This window comes from Netta rufina (genome assembly GCF_964035555.1).
Source record: "Netta rufina genome assembly, chromosome: Z".
Taxonomy (NCBI): domain Eukaryota; kingdom Metazoa; phylum Chordata; class Aves; order Anseriformes; family Anatidae; genus Netta; species Netta rufina.
The window spans coordinates 25,808,018-25,825,736 of record NC_140126.1 but is presented as its reverse complement, the minus strand read 5'-3'; the positions used below and the strand labels follow the sequence as shown (position 1 = coordinate 25,825,736).

Here is a 17,719-nt window from a genome sequence, read left to right as displayed (position 1 = left end):
TGGTGTCAGACATACTGCATAAATAAATAAATGTCTTGTAACTTACTCACTGAACATATATTCCACTTGAGGAATGGACATACTTCCTTGACTTAATGCACCATGCCTAGCAATCTGCTTTTTCTTCCTTTTCCTCCTATTTTTTGTATCTTCTTCTGCCTCACCTTGAATGCTCTGGACTGACTTCTCTCATCCAAGCTTTATGTTTATTCCCAAAGTATACTGCTTCAGTAAGGTCTGTAAACCCTTCAAGGCTTCTCTCAAAAATTGTATCTGATGCTTGATAAGAACAAAATTCTTATATTCATCAAGACTTGTGAGCACTTCACTAGAACCCTATATTTATTACTTAATTCCTGTATTTAGTCTTTCTTACACATGATCACTTGGGGTTTATCCTAGCTGAAAACCCCAGTTGCATGGTGAGAACCACTCATGTGAGATGTGTAAGAGACTCATCTACTTACACATACAAGAGAAAGAAATGCAGTGCTAGATGCATTTGAGGATCTGTGCTGTAGAGCAATGAAACTGGTTTATTCCCAAATGATTTAGTAATTCTGTTTTTGCATCACTGCCATGTCACTTCTCTCTAGAGCCCCAGGAGAAGAACTGTGTCCAGCACACCTCTAAGTCATGCCTGGCATGAAATAAATGCATGCTTACTTTATTAAACTGTGTAGGTGTCTGGTATTTTAAAGGTTGTTTATAATATACATACATACAACATGTTAGTGCTGTATGCATGACTTAACTTTATTGTAGAGATAGATAACAAAGATTAGTGAACACTACTTAATTAGCCTATTCCTCCACTTCTCCTCTATTATTTTTTGTAGGGATGAGCATGTTTTTTTTGCCTCACCACAAGGAAAGTCTCCTGCATTAATCTCTCGGTGTCCCACCACTGACCTTTTGTCACAACAGTTGTTTGCTTAAGGTAGTTTTAAGGGACCAACATTTCCTGTGTGTGGTTTAAAAAAGTGAAGCTTTTCAAGAGGATCCACGTGAATTTTGTGTTCCATTATCTTCTGCTTTTGGGAAATTGAACCCGCACAGTCCCTGTGGCTTGAGGAATAACAGTTAAACTGAGCTCTTCGAAATAAAATAAAAAAATAAAATAGAAATTATGCACCCCGACCACAGTTTTACAGCCAGAGAGTTTGTGCCAGCAGCTCTGCTGGGTGTTGTCCTGCTCTGTGCCTTGCTTGGTCCTTTGGATCATGTCCTGTGTGCTCAGCCTTTGCTCTTAACTCCTAATACTTTCTCTGGTACCTAGACACATATGTTGATTTAGCCATGGTCCTGCCTGCCTCCACACCAAGGTCCAGCTCTAATATCTGTACTCACAGAGTTTGGATGGCATTGTCTCAGGCATTATCCCTGACTGGTGACACCCTTACTGCAATGTCTTCTATTTGGCCTGGCCACAGCCATGACCCAACCCAGCTTCACAGCCCCACTCTGACCAGGGCTAGCCCTGCCTGCACTCACAGTATGATTTCTGGTGACACCAAATGTCTTTTTCTGTCTGCTGTGAGAAATGTCTGTAAGAGATGGGCCTTTCTTTAGCACATAAATTGAATTGTTGACAATGAAGTAGCAACAAACTGAGTTCTTAAGTCAGGATATGAGCTTCAGTGCCATTAAACAGGATCTCAGAAAGCTGTAGGCCCTAACCACCATCTGGAAGGCCATGCTGCTTCCTTATTGTCTTTTCGGATGTTAAGAGGGAGGAGGGACGGGAGGAACTGTTGCCTTCTTTTTCTTTCTTTTTGTATCTATTTCTATGTATTGGTTCATTGCACTTATTGGCATTGTACTGAAAGGAGCAAAACAATTTCTTGAGTTTTCTCTTTTTCACTTTGATGGTATCACAGCAAAATCTGTCACAAACTGACTTGGCACATAGAGGCAAGTTGATTTTTAATCATAAAAGGAAGATGTCTATTTCTGCTTTTAGCATTCCTTCCTTCCTTCCTTCCTTCCTTCCTTCTTCCTTCCTTCCTTCTTTCCTTCCTTCCTTCCTTCCTTCCTTCCTTCCTTCCTTCCTCCTTCCTTCCTTCCTTCTTTCTTTCTTTCTTTCTTTCTTTCTTTCTTTTTCTTCTTTCTTTCTTTCTTTCTTTCTTTCTTTCTTTCTTTCTTTCTTTCTTTCTTTCTTTCTCTCTCTCCTCTTTCCTTCTTCTTTCTTCTTCTCTCTCTCTTTCTCTCTCTCTTTCTCTCTTCTTCTTTCTCTCTCTTTCTCTTCTCTCTCTCTTCTCTCTTTCTTTCGGCTCTTTCTTTCTCTCTTTCTCTTCTCTCTTTCTCTCTTTCTTTCTCTCTTTCTTTCTTTCTTCCTTTCTTTCTTCCTTCCTTTTCTTCCTTCTTTCTTTCTTCTTTCTTTCTTTCTTTCTTTCTTTCTTTCTTTCTTTCTTTCTTTCTTTCTTTCTTTCTTTCTTTCTTTCTTTCTTTCTTTCTTTCTTTCCTTCTTTCCTTCTTTCCTTCTTTCCTTCTTTCCTTCTTTCCTTCTTTCCTTCTTTCCTTCTTTCTTTCTTTCCTTCTTTCTTCCTTCTTTCTTTCCTTCTTTCTTTTCTTTCCTTCTTTCTTTCCTTCTTTCTTTCCTTCTTTCTTTCTTTCTTTCTTTCTTTCTTTCTTTCTTTCTTTCTTTCTTTCTTTCCTTCTTTCTTTCCTTCTTTCTTTCTTTCTTTCTTTCTTTCTTTCTTTCTTTCTTTCTTTCTTTCTTTCTTTCTTTCTTTCTTTCTTTCTTTCTTTCTTTTCTTTCTTTCTCTTTTTCTTTCCATTTTGAATGCAAAGCATAATCAATAGATTTCAGCACTTTCTACTGCAAAGAATCAGTAAATCGTATCTAACACCTTATCTTTTCCAGCCTCTGGCCTTTTCTCTTCCATTGGTTTTCTCATCCCTAGCTAACTCATACTCATCATTCAGACCTGTTGGTCATTTTAGAAGTTATTTTCCCTCTGAGACCACACCACACTGCAGAACTGCATTACCAAGCACCTGAACTCTTGTTATCATCTTCTCACAGTTTCGGCTGATTCACTGAACATTCATATGTCCTTCTGTCTCGCCCTTACGAATCTGGAGAGCTTGCTCACCAGGTGGTTTTCTGTAAGGTTCCCAGCTCTATTTTTAACTCACAGGCTTATAACATGTGGGAGTATTGTCTGAGTTGTCATGAATTTGGGGATTTAGTTCCAGATAGTCAAAAGCATGTTTTCAGCTGAACAAATCAAATGAAGCAAAAAGCTTCTTTCTGCCTTTATTCTTATTACACTTCCCAGCAGGATGGAAGATTAATGAATGCATACTCCAGATTCAAAAAGAATTTCTAATTTATGTTTTCTCCCTTGTATGATACAGGCCTTAATCCTTTCTTTAGAACTTTTAAAAAAAAAAAAAAAAAAAAAAAAAAAAACTAAACAAACAGGGCCTAATTGGAAAAAGCTGAGGGTGCTAAGCAGCCAAGAATAGAAAGCATTTATTGAGCTGAGAAGTACTTTTTGAATGTTACTGGAAATTTGCATATGGATTACTTCTGGGTTAGAAAAGAAACATCCTCTGTCTGTATGCTATTGTGACAAACTCCCAGTGATTACACTTTTGCCTTGTTTTCCACAACTCTTTTCTGCTGTTTCCTTCTCTCAAACCATAAGGTGAATATTCTCTTTTGTTTTGCCAAGAGAGCTGAGTAAGCAGTTCTGCTCAGAAGAGGTGAAAGCGAGGATTTTACTGAGCTCCTCTTTAGCTGGGGATAAATGGGGAAGAAGTAAACTTGTATTGCTTAATAACTCAAAATGCATCTAAATCTAAGTTTTCATTTGCTTAATTTAATTATTACAGGTAATAATGTGCAGAGACAGGGTCCTGGTATGATATTTAGAATAAATCTGCATAAAATAAATAAATGCAATAAATCCTACTGTTAATGCCCTACAAGGTGCTGCAGAGCTGTTCAGCTAGCAATACTATGTCAAGGCACTATAATTACCATGGGATTGTGGCCTAAGGATTACAAAACTAATTCTTCATTCCTTGCATATCCCAAATTCCCACTGACTTGAGTGGATGTGATGCATATTAATGGCATGCAGAACTGGAACCTGATTATTATGACAGAACTGTTATATTATGGGCTGGCAGTGATACACACATGTTTAAGGTTAAGACAGTATGTTTACTTTATTTTGAGTTTCTTACATTTTGCTGAATAGGAATTTCAGGGACGTTTTCTGTTCTGTATTTTTTCAGTAACTATACAGATGCTAATCTGAACACTTTTTAATAGAACATCAATTAATCTGATTTACAACTTGTGTGTTTGTTTCTTATGCTTTCTCTGGGAGAAGAAACACTTAGCAAGGGATGTCCAATTTTGGTGTCAGTGAGAAATGTTTTTGTTGCCACTGTTTCTGAGCTAATATTTTCAGTGAATACTTTATTTATTGGGAAATGCACTTAAGGGTCAGAAAACAATGAACAGATTCTTGTCAAAGTCAGAAAATTGTCTTATCTAAATGAGGAAGAAAGCAATGGGAGAAGTCTAAACATAATTTTAACAATTTCAGAATAAAACTTTTTTTTTTTTCAGTAGCATGCTTCTTTTGAAAATTGACAAAAATTAATGTTGATTTTTTTTTTATTTTTTTTTAAATTATTTTTTTTAATTCTTAAATGAACTTTTGGGGGATGGAGGGGCATGTGGGCTGGATTTTAAATAGTAGCATGTATTCTGTATGCCTTGGACAACTCAAGTGCGTGTGATACAACCGTGTACAACTGTACAAATTAACCTCTTAAAGTGTTAGAAAATCACTGAGAGGGTTGTTGCACACTGGAACAGGCTCCCCAGGGATTTAGTCATGGCACCAAGGCTGTCGGAGTTTAAGAAGTGTTTGGACTGTGCTCAGTCATATGGTCTGAATTTTTGGGTAGACCTGTGTGGTGCCAAGAGTTGGACTCAATGATTCTTATGGGTCCCTTCCGACTCAGGATATTCTGATTCTATGATTCTATGAAAATGCTCAGTATTTACTGATTAATGTGAAGGTAACTTCTGTATGCTTTACGTGCCTTCATATATTTAGAAATATCAAAAGGTAACGTTCTTTCTTCCTTTTTTATCTACAATTGTTTGGATTAGAATTTCCTATTAAAATCACTCTGAGATGGCATTACTGAGGTGGAGAATGACATAAAGAAACTTAAGTAGATACAACTAATACATGTGGTGTCTATTCCATAAACAGGTGGAAATTCAAAGTTAATGTTATACTGAGAGGATAGTCAAGTATGCTTATAGACAAGTATCCAAGTATAGAAGATATCCATAGCTATGAAGATGCTCAGACTATGTTCCTAAAGAATTCACTAAAAGGCAGTGCAAGATATGAAACTTTGGAATAATTTATATAAAAAAAGATTTCTCTTGGGATGACAACCCCTATTGTGTTTTGGTCAAAAAGTCATATTTAGTATAAAAATTTATTATTGGCAGAGGTAAAGCAGTTCAGCTTAATTGCATTCTTTCAGTTCCACTGTATGATCATATCCTTTGCAGTGTATGTTTAACTTCAGCTCCTTTGTGTAGATTAGTAATATTTACCCTCTTTTCTGGCATTGATGTTGGAGGGATTCATTAATACTGTAACATTCAAAATGTTATTAAAAGCAGAATGCTAAGTTCCTTGAAAAAAATAAGACTGTACCTTTCGTTTAATTAGATATCTGAGGTTACCATGCTGGAGTTGGGTACATTCTCAATTTAAAAAAGAAAAAAAAGAAAACAGTTTTGGCAATATAATTTCTTCTGTTTTATGATTCAGCAATCAATCTTTTAGGATCCTTGTACCCATGAAAAACAGAAGTGAAATGACATGTTTTTACATACCTGTAATAAGAAATATTTTGATAGTATTTGTAGAACAGCTTGCATACTTGTTAGTTGGAAGCTTAAGTCCCAACTTGAATGTTTAGCATGTTTATGGATAGGGTGGGATAGAGAAGAACTAAAAGAATAAATCCTATTCCTATTCCTATTCCTATATATGGCTATTCCAGTTTGTTTGTTTGTGTTTTGTTTTGTTTTGTTTTGTTTTTCTATAGAAAATTGAATGAATCTAATGGGAATTTGGGCAGGGATTTGTGTGAGGAAGAATCATTGAGACTCACATTTCTTTTTCTACTTGAAGTACGGTTTCAGAGAATCCCTGATCTTTTATTCCCCCCCCCCCCTTTTTTCCCTAATATAACAGTGATAAAAAATTTGTCCTTTTTGAGATTCACAACAGCAAAATGCTCCTATACAAAGCCACATTCCCAGTGAGAATGTGATTTACAGTCCCTTGACTTCATGTCTGAAAACCTATTGTCTCTGTTCATAATATACCTTTGGCATGAGGTCGTAATGAGCTTAGAACTACAAAGATGAGATGTATCTGCATGTTTGACTTTGTATTGGAGAGGAAAATAGTGTTGCAGCATATAATTTATATACATTTTCTATTTTTATAAATTGTGTAACATATACATAATTATTGGTTTGTTTGTTTGTTGTTCCTTGATGAAAGGATATTTAGTTCTTCTGAGTTTACCAGCTACAATAAATGTTCAGCTTTAGGTGACCTCTCTGGGGTTCAGCAAGTAGAGCAAGTAGAGTTTAATAGCCACTTTAACAGTGAACAATTTTAGTGTTGTGTAGACTTTTAGTAGAGAAAGCTGCATGAATTGTAATGTTGACCTCAGTTCTTAGACTATCAAAGAAAACCTTTTAGAAAAGAAAGGGAAGAAGAGAAAGAAAATAGAAAGACCAGAAAAGAACAGGATCACTATCTTCAAAAAGGAAGCAATGGAAGAACTTCCATATTGTTCATTCTTCTTGTAATGGTTTCTGTTCCATATAGTTTTTGAATCAGTACCAGCTGATGTGTTCATTAATAGTTTCTTTTGAAGGGACTTGTCATAATATGTACCTTCCCTGTAGCACCAGAAATAACTTCCAAGGCTGAAATGTCCATGCTTACTAATGAAACTAATAATAAAAAAAAAAAAAAAGACATTTCCATGGTGAGTGAGTCTCTGCCACCTTTATTTCAGGGAACAAATAATATTCAAGGTACTATGCTTAACTTCAGCTGAGGTATTTGTATTTAGTCGTGGCATTACCTAGAAAGCAAGAGGAGTGTGGTGAAGATCTTGAGGATGTGGAAACTGTGAAAATCTCCAGTCTTGAAATGGAAGAGAAATATGAGCATGCTACAGTTATCAAAAACATATAAATGAAAAGACTAATCTGTAAAGAGAACTCTCGTGAGAAGGGAGTATTTTGGGTAGGGACAGTCCCCTACCTGTTTTCCTCTTTGACCTTTACTGCAGTTTGTTGGCATCCTTAATCCACTGTTCCTACTTGTCCCATCAGAACAGACACCACAATGTTCTCTGCAAATAGTAATCTCCTCAAAAAAAGATTTAAGTTGATTTTTATTGTTAAGCTTAAGTAATACATCTACATATGGAAATGCTCAGCAAAATGTGGACAATGTGACAGATATAGTAAGATTTTGTTCAGAGAGAATGCAAGATACTAGCGTTTTTTGTGTATCTGACAAACAAAAAAGGTAATCAAATTCACTCTTCTGTATATTAACTTTTTCATCTGCATTAATATCTTTTTTTCTATTGATTCCATTGTATTTCTCACTTATAACAGCAATATATAGATCTTCTTGCTTTTAATATAAAGAAGTAATATACAGAAGTAGAAAGATGTGTTAGAAAAATGAAATCAGATGAGAATAGAGTGTATTAATCTTCTGTCTAAACACATAACACACACACACAAAAATAAAAAAAATGTGCTCCTTAGACAAAAGCCCTTACAATATGAGAAGTACACAATATATAAACTTTCTTGTAAATCTGTTAAATGTAATAAGCTTCTTAGCTTAAAGTAGGAAGTGCAAAGAAGATATATATATATATATATATATATATATATACATATATATATACTAAACACTTCAGGTTTTTTCATAGACCATAATTTTGGGTTTTTTTTTGTTTTCTTTTATCCTTATGTCATGCAGGATCTTAAAATTTTAATGGAATTTGCCTGATGGAAACTACCTGTAGTGAAGATACGTAGTGAAGGAGGGAACCTTTTTTTTTTTCTTTAGGGGAAAAAAAGAGTAATTACATACCGACTTCAACAGGTTTTGGAACAAGTTCTTATTGAATGGTTGGGTAAACAAGCATCTACTATAATCTATGCAATTTATATAAACATAGTCTGTCATTATTTACTGTAACAAAGAATTCCAAGATATTGTATCATTTCATAAGCTTAATTGTAAAAGAAGAAAAAATTTCCAGCCTTTGCATTGCCTGAGGAAAGTACAGCCTTATTTATATAAGCATTGTGCATATGCCAAAGCATTCAATCACCATGTCACAAAATGTACTCCATTAAGACAGAAATGGTTGCAGTATAATGAATTGCTGCTCTGGATTCTACATTTTTCCCCATTTAAACACTTTAAGGGTTAAAAGCACAGCACTCATTTCACATGAAATGAACCTGGGCTTTTAAATCTCAGCTGCGGCATGCAGCGTCCTTGTTGGTGACCACCTGATGTCAGCAGTTTGAATGATGTCTGACACTAATTATGTGTCGTTCACAAGATTGCCAGGAAGGAGAGTCTGTGTGAATAAAAAGCTATTTAAAAGGTTTTTATATGAGGTCTTACTCTCAATTTTTTAAAAGCCCTCACATCTCTTGTAAAGCAGCACCCTACTAATGCTGTTGAGGAAGGGAAATGCCATTTAAAAGACTATTAATAATGTTTGAAATGCATCATTCTTGTTTGGAAACCATGTAAAGAACAGCTTTTACATCTCATTTTATAATAAATGTGAAGCTGGAGAAAGATATTTTGTCCTTGTCAGACTACCTGCCTTGGTGCAGACACAGAACCTACCTGGTATCAGACTATTCAAAATTAATTGACATAAACACAAACATAAGATAGACATAAAACATTAGTAAATTATTAATTTGTCATTTATCTACTAATAATTTTTTTAAAATTGCTACCAGATTATTGAGCAATTGAAGGATTTGTTTGAGGTCTTATGTATGTGATACTCTAGATTTATGTTTTCGTCTGTGGTTTTCAGGGATACTATTCTCTCCATTTGCATATATGCATTCCTATGTGATGGCATTCAGGAATGGCTTATACTTTCTCTCAAATCACTTTCTCTGAAGATTAGGATTTAAAAATGTTATTTGCCACGGATATAGTCAGTTTATTAATATTACTATATCAAGCAAGTCAAGCAGCTATTAAAATCAATCTCAGACACTTGCTGTTGGAAATAGGATCCCATCAAAGTCCAACCAGCATATCTGTATAAGGCTGAGGCAACATTTTGTACTCTCCTCAAGCAAGCAGTCTTACACCAGTTTGGATCTTTTAGCACATGTTTTCTCACTCTGTTCCCAAAGTCTCAGCAGCCAGAAGCAGCAGCAGCCTGGAGTCCTTCACATTAGTAGAGTCCCATTTGTTTCATTTTTTTCTTCTGTATCCATCAACACTAGGAGGGAGCAAATGTTATCAAGTTGTTACTTCTGCAGTCTGGAATGGGACAAGGAAAATGTAGAAAACAATTGAAATGACCTGATGGACTTTGCTGAATGATTGCAGTATAAAACTGTGAACTGTAAAACAGACAAATACAAACCAACACAAGCAGGAACAAAGAATTCTAGCTTATATTTAAAAGATGACAAATTCTGCCTAGCAAACAATGCATCTGAGAGGGAATTTAATGTTACCAAATGTGATCCTCTGTAGAATGCTGTGACTTAACAAGGCTAACACAATCCTTGACTGAGTAAAAAAGGGGTTGGTTTAGAAAAGTAATCTTACCTGAATGACTAGTGCTGGAAAAAAGTACTACTACTGAAATATTGATCCTGTATTTCATATCCATGGTTACTGCAGAAATAGTCAGAAAGGGACTACAGAAACAGAGTTTTTAAAGAAGATGCATTTATGTAGTCATGTGCAATTAGTCATGGATTAATGTAGGTTATCCATGGACTAGCTGGCAAAGCAAGAGTTACATCTGATCTGAACTGTACACCTGTGAAACTGCTGTTTTTCCTGCTTGTGTGAAATGGTAGTAATAAACAAGGCCCTGTCTCACTGTTACTATGCTCTGTGTCCTTGAACCGGAAGTAGTATCCATTGTGCTTACTGACAAGCAATGTGGAAGGTAGAGATTTTGATTCTTTAGCTACTTTTCCATGGCAAGCATGTTTGCTAGGATGAAGCTTCTTATCTTGTTGACCTTGTAAAATCAGGAACTAATTTATTCTCTCTGATATGTATCATAGTTTCTAGGCGCATTTTTTCCTTCTCATTTTGCATCATCAGTTGACCATAGCTGAATAGGTGATTAAGCTAAACAAATTACTATTCTGCAACAATTCAAGAATGTATTTGAAATGTCTGATTAGCACATCCTGGCTGTGGATTTAGGGTTGGATTGATTTCCATCAAGTAAGTTTGGCAGAGATTGGGGCAGTTCTTTACCTTTTATCAAGCATAACTCACAAATGAACTTCTGAGATCATTTGGGCATATCGCATCCAATGGTTTCCTATGTCACAGTTCTTGGAGGACCTCAGGCTCATCTGCTACTTACATGAGGCACACATTCTGTTTTACTGAAGAAAAAATGAAGCACCTAGATTTGTTATTTAGACACTGTGTAGGCATCATTTGTTGCAATGGAAGGGTTATAGGAAAGTTGAAAGATAGCTAAGTCAAATTTAAAAAGAAAAAAAGAAACACCCATTTTCCTGTAAATCCAAGGAGAGAGGGCATGTTGGAAACTTCTGATTAAGTGAAATCATTTTAATATACCATAAATATTTCCCCATAGGTGGCAATAAACTAGGGAAATGGTTACCTTTCACATTTACAAAGTAAAAGAATGATATCCCAATGCAGTGATGCTGAAGAGGATTACTCTGTATAACTGATTCAAAGAAAAAAAAGCTATTAAGAGTCTACATGTGATCATATCAGAATAGGACACTATTATTTTGTTTTATATGGGATGAAACAACACTGTAAAATCAAATTGTGCTCTGGTGTCCATATTTCTTAAAGAATTATTTCAGTGGAAGTCTGACAAAGTATTGTTTAACATGAGAGAACAAATAATTTTGATATATGTAAATTATTTGGGAGAACGTTAAAGGACTTGATAACATTCAGAAAATGCCTGGAACTGGAAGTTATCTTACACATTACTAATCACATCTATACAGCAGAAAAAGACAAAAGAAATTACAATGTTTAGATACTGAAGCAAAACGAATTTGAATAGGAAGAACTGAAGATTTTTAAGAATAGATAATATTAGGGAGAGTTAGATAAGAAAATGCCTGAATGCCTGTCACTGACTTTTTAAATAAACACCAGGTATTTTTCTGTGAATGGATCAGATCTCAGATAGAAGTTATTTTCCAGAGCAAGGTCTTAAGTCTGTGTTACAGTGCCGACCAACTCAGGCAATCAGAACAGCTTCTTTTTCAGTTAAAACAGAATCACAGAATTTCCTGAGTTGGAAGGGACCCATAAGGATCATCAAAAACTTATGAATCTCTTAAATATTTGGTCAATGAATATCTATTGCAAGCATTAAAGTATTCAGACAAGGGAATCCATGCAGGAACCTAGTGTTCCTACAGTATAAAAGTCTAAATGCATTTCAAAATGAAGTCTGCTGTGTCATTCAGGACAGGGCTCAGAAGTGAATGATGCATCCAGCAAGTCTTCACATGCTGTGTCAATTATTTTCTAGAAATCTATGTCATAATATTATAATTTTACAGAAAGGTTGCCCAGTACACTTAACGCCATTTATGTGTGTACAAATATATGCAGAACACTCTGGAGAGCACGAGTGTTTAAAAGTCATAGTCAGCAGTGCTTTTGCTTTTTACTGACATGCTTTACCTTTCACTGTAAATATACTGTTTCCTGCTTTTGGCAATTAGCCTTATAAAAAGATAAAATAAATATGGATATGGAGACTCTAATAATATGTTTTAAAAAGAACTCCCAAGTTTAGGAAGTAAGGAGTAGTAATTTTCTTTATAAGTGAGCTATTGGTTTCAATTTGCACACAACAGTAAAAATAAAAACTCAGTAACTGTGATTTCTGTATTGCAGATTAGGAAAATATTACACAATTAATTCCACATAATAATTTTAAAAAGGAGGTTTAATCAGGTTTACTAAGAGTGCTAAACAGCCTCAGAATGCCAAATGCATGGCAAGTACTTCAGTGACTAATTGTAGTGGAGGTACATAACACATTCCTGTAATCCTTTTCTTGTACCAAGATAATAAATGAGAAACTATGAAAGGTTCCATTTCAAAATGCAACAACCCTACTACCATACTTTTTTTGCCCAGTTTGTAATCATGTCTTCTGTGGAAAACTTTTATCGAAATCAAGAGAAGAGTGGGACTTGATAGGTAAGGTTGATGGTAGATCTTGAGCTTGAAGATCTTTTCCAACCCAGATGACGATTCTATGATTCTAGGAATAATAGAATTGTTGTTCAAAATCATAGAATCATAGAATATCACTAATATCACAGAATATCTATATCACAGAATATCTAATATCACAGAATATCTATAATCATAGAATCATAGAATACCACTTCCCAAGGAAGTGGTCACTGCACCGAGCCTGTCTGAATTTAAGAAGAGATTGGACTGTGCACTTAGTCACATGGTCTGAACTTTTGGGTAGACCTGTGCGGTGTCAAGAGTTGGACTTGATGATCCTTAAGGGTCCCTTCCAACTCAGGAGATTCTATGATTCTATGATTCTATGATATGTTTGTTCAAAAGAGTGCTGCTTCATTCCTTTTATCTTTAGGCATCAAACATTCCTAAGGCCTCAAACAGCTTGATATTTAGAGTTAGAATTCATTAACTGTTGTGTAAAGACAGTCTTTCTAATAATACAGGCTTCATGTTTCTACTTCTTTATGGGATGACCTTTTCTCAATATGTAGACTTGTGAATATGATGCACAGAATTTTAGGGCTGTAGAGGGATGAGAACTTCAGAGTATCAGACTATCTTCTCTACTTCCAAGTTATGAAGTATTCCAAGCAATGAAGTATTCCTTAGAAATCATTTTTTTTCTTATTTCTTTTTAATCTGTAAGATAATATTTCCAACTTCCGGAGAGTTAAATACTTTTGCCCATTTAAATTCAATGCTGCTTTACAATCATAAACAATTATTTGCATATATGTTTAATTTTGTTCATGTGCTTGAAGATTCAAAGTTCTATAAATTGTGAAAAAGCAGAGGGCCTGCTTTTAGAACTTTTTCAATGTGATGAGTTTTACCCTATGAAACAGAAAGTCCCTTGAAATAATACATTTTATTTCATATTTGGTACGGCCTAAATACTGTAATTAGAATAGAAGGTTTTTAAATTTAATAAAAAATAATGACTTGTCCATATAAAATGTCTGTGAAGATCATCAGTAAATTTCATTGTTATTTTAAAGTAGCTGTATTTGAATTATTTTCCTTTTCAAAGGCTGTTTGTTCATATCAGTCGTTTAGCTCTCATGTTTTGAATGCTTTCTCAACTCTTCACTTTTTCCTATGAAAACATGGTGCTGTTATCCAGGCAATTGGTAGAGATTGCTATGTATTTTATTTGTTGTTGTTGTTGATCGTGAAATGTCTTCTAACATTTGTCTCAAAGTAAAAGCATTTTTAATATCCTGGTTTTTTTTGGTTCGTTTTGTTTTGTTTTTACTTTTTTTTTTTTTTTTTTTGGGGGGGGGGGAGGGGGATATTACAGGTTGCTAACTAAGGCTTGCTAATTATGATCAGAATTATGTCAGTGTTCCTACTTGTGTTTTTTTAAACATACAAACACTAAATAAAACATAACAAAATGTGTATGTTTTACTCTAGTGTCAGTAGAAAATGGCCCATTTCTTTTTTTGTGTGTGTTAGAGCATAGATAATCTTTGACATTACTTAATGCATTACTGCTCTTGCAAGCAAACAAGAATTGTAAACGATCATGTTATACAGCAAGTGTTTTAGATGTAGCTTCTCAGTAGAATGTGCAGAGGTCAAAGCTAAAGAAATTAATTGAAAATTAATTAAAGAAATTAATTAAGAAAATTAAATAAAGAAATTAATTAAGTTTATGCTTCTAAGAGTTATAAACATTCATGTCTAACTGAAATCAAATGTACATGAAAATGCTAATGTCAAATAGAATGGAAGTTTTTTACATTCCTCTAAATAAAGTATAACATGGGAGCAGGACAGATGACAGATGAAGAAATAGTTTTCCACTTACATAAACTTAGGTTTCTTTGCAGGTGCAGTACTTGGTTAGGTACAGAACTACTGTGCCACATGATTCTTGGTTACCTATAGAGATAAGATCCTCTTTTGCTGGGCTGTAAGGATGAGACCCTTATTTTTAGTAATGCATACAAATGTATCAGAAAGGTAAAGAAGTGTTTCAAAACGCATTATATTATCACCGGGGCCAATGATTTGTAATCAAGCAAATAGCTTGATTTTCATGTTCTTTTTTGACTTCTTTCAACGCCATATGCAAGGTAGAGCAGACTGATGTTTCCCTGTGTGGGTTTTGTTGTTCATGCATAGGTTGGGTTGGTACTAAGAGGTGCACTTGTTCAGCTCAGCTCTTAACATCCAGAGCTGTGATGAGGTTGGCTAGCACAGGACACAGTGACTGTTTTGCTTCCTGTCTGCTATTGGGAAAACCAACATGGGCTGTTTTCCCCAGAGAGGCTGGGTGGTGCTGAGCTCTGAGCTGAGCAGTCACTCTGGGTCTCATTGTTGCCCCTGAAAAATGACCGTATAATGTTGTGTCCTAATTAAGACAAACACAACACAAACGCTCTTATGGTCTAAGTGTCTCAAACAATTCCAGGCTTTCCTCAGCTCCAGAGGCATCTGGCCATAGCAGGCTGGAGTGTCCTGCAAGTCCAATTGCCATTCTGCTCAGTGTTTGCTGTTGCAGTTTATTGTGTATGTCTTCTTTTACAATCATTTCTTTTTCTTTTCTAGTTTGAGGGCTGCAAGAAGGCCTTTTCCAGACTAGAAAACCTCAAGATTCACTTAAGGAGCCATACAGGTGAAAAGCCGTATCTTTGTCAGCACCCTGGCTGCCAGAAAGCATTCAGCAACTCCAGTGACCGCGCCAAGCACCAGAGGACACACCTAGACACTGTAAGGAAGTAGAGGTCCCATTGCAGTCCCCTGTTCATTAGACTGTGTGCTCCTTTCCACCAGGTTGGTGGCAACAGGTAGCTTGTAACATCACTGATTGGAAGGAGAAGGGTCTTCTAGGGCTGTTCAAGGACTAGTCGATTAAAAGGCCACAGCTTCATGGGCTCCATTGCAGGTAGAATAACTTCCTCCCACTCAGGTGTTATTTAGGGAACCTGAAGTCAACATGCAAAGATTGAAAAGCCAGCTGGGATAATAACTGCTATTATATGACAAAAATCAGTAGAATGGCCGGAGCAAGTACTAGAAAGTCATGCCAACAAATTGTTACTTGTGAATTTGACTCAGTATTGAGATTTGTTTAATGAAAGCTTTGTTTCACAACAAAAGAAGTTCAGGTTTCATTAGAGACAAACAGTTTCCAAAGGGCAGAAGACCAGAAGGAGAAAAAGAACACTGCCATTCGAATTAAATGGCTGTCAAAAAACTTAAAAGATCCTTTTCGGATAGTTGATAGTATAGTTGGTACACTACATTTATATGCTTGTGTTTTCAGAAATGCTTTGCTAATCATAAATGCCTGAATTGTGAAATAGCCAGTTTTAGCAGAGTTGGACCTGGTGTTCATTTAATATTCTTTATTGTGAATCTTCAGGTCTTCAGAGAAGATAGGTAGGTTAGAACAGGCAGAAGGAGATAGTTTCTGAAATTTGTATTTATTTGGTGAATTAGTTTGGTTCTTTGGTCTTGTCTTTTTAAGTTCTAAAAGTATTACAGGACTGGTATTTCTTTAAACTGATGTGCTATTAGAAAATATGAGCTGGAAGTGTTTGTTTTATACTTCAGATTAAAATGTGTATTTTTGTGTGAAATATTTTTGATACTTTAGTATTCAATGTTTGCACTGGTTTTTGCTTGCTCTCTTCATAATGTAGAAAACTAACACTTTTTCTTTTTTTCTAAAGCAGATTCTTCTATAATTCTAAATTGTCTATCTGGGCCTTTTCTGCAATTTCTTTACCTGATTCACTAAAGAATGTAATTTCTGATTAAGCCAAAGCTCTAAGGGTGGAAGCATTGTGAGTATACCTAACAATATTCATTGTACTGATAAAAAAAAAAAAAAAAAAAAAGGTAATAATGAAAGGTGCCATAATTAAAGCCTTCCTTTGTTTTTTCTTCCATATGAACCTTACTTTTCTCCTTTCCCTTTCTAATAAATTACTAGGCCTTCTCCTTGTAATAATGTACAGCATTTCATTTTGTAGTAATGTGATTTGCAGCATCCCAAAGCTCTAAATGGTTTCTCATGAGTTAAAATAATCCGTGATTTAACAGCTGCTTCTTTATCCTTTTTCTTTTTGTTTTAGAAACCTTATGCATGTCAAATTCCAGGATGTACTAAACGATACACAGATCCAAGCTCCCTGAGAAAACATGTGAAAGCACATTCTTTCAAAGACCAGCAAGTTAGGAAAAAGGTAAAATTTCTACTGTGTTGGCAGGTGTAAGTATTTTATGGAGAAGTTGGTGTTATAATATTAGATATATCAATGTGTATTAAATGCCTGTAGTGTTTTCAGACCGAAAAGAAAAAACATTAATGAAAAGCAAATTAAACTGTTTTTACGTAGGTGATAATTTTATATTTGACTTCATGAGTCTACCTGCTTTAATGCTCTTATTTGCTGATGTGGTGATTACTCACATACATAAACATACATAATAAGCAAAATCAAAAGTGGTCTTTGAAAACAAAATTGTTTGATTTTATACTTTCACCACTTGATAAATACATAAGATCATAAAATGCAAGTTTAAATAACTTGTCTTGGATGGAAAGATGGATTTTGAGGCTCAATAGACAGTGTATGAGGTTAAGCTGTAAATTATATTTTCATATGCCAGACACTTTCAAATGTATTTCACAACACTGGCTCCCTGTGGATGTCAAGTCCATGAGTCAAGAGTTATTTGTATGTATAAGCACATCTTTGAAGAGCTGAGCTGTGACCTAAGAGAATGGTGTTTTTTCTGAGCATTTTTCTTCATATCTCACATTAATCGTTGGCACTATGTCATTAGTTTAGATCATTGAGTCAATCAGTATTGTATTAATCCTGATACAAGAACATTTGTGAACTGTTACAGGAATAGATAAACCTTGCAGATGTTTAAAACTTAATGCACAGCCATTCATAGAAAGTAGCAAAAAGTGTTTGTACAACATAGGAATCTCCAAGGGACAGTCTTTAATATATAGATTTAAGCCGTAAATTTTGATTCAATGGTTGGTTGTAACTAAGAAAAAGGACATGGCAGAAGAGACCTGTATTTCAGCCTGTTGTAAGGAACTGGTCTATAGTATTCATGAGAAGATGCCT

The 17,719-nt window shown here is 35.1% G+C and overlaps 1 protein-coding gene across 1 annotated transcript in view; it reads left to right on the top strand.

Annotated features, from left to right (window-relative positions):
* The window catches only part of GLIS3 (GLIS family zinc finger 3), a gene marked incomplete at both ends in the record, with an annotated part of 168,037 nt that overhangs the window by 104,463 nt on the left and 45,855 nt on the right, over nucleotides 1-17,719 (top strand). Inside the window, 2 exons of the mRNA XM_084305150.1 lie at nucleotides 15,174-15,335; nucleotides 16,706-16,816. Coding sequence (XP_084161276.1) covers nucleotides 15,174-15,335; nucleotides 16,706-16,816 — 273 coding nt within the window. The remainder of the gene's footprint in view (nucleotides 1-15,173; nucleotides 15,336-16,705; nucleotides 16,817-17,719) is intronic.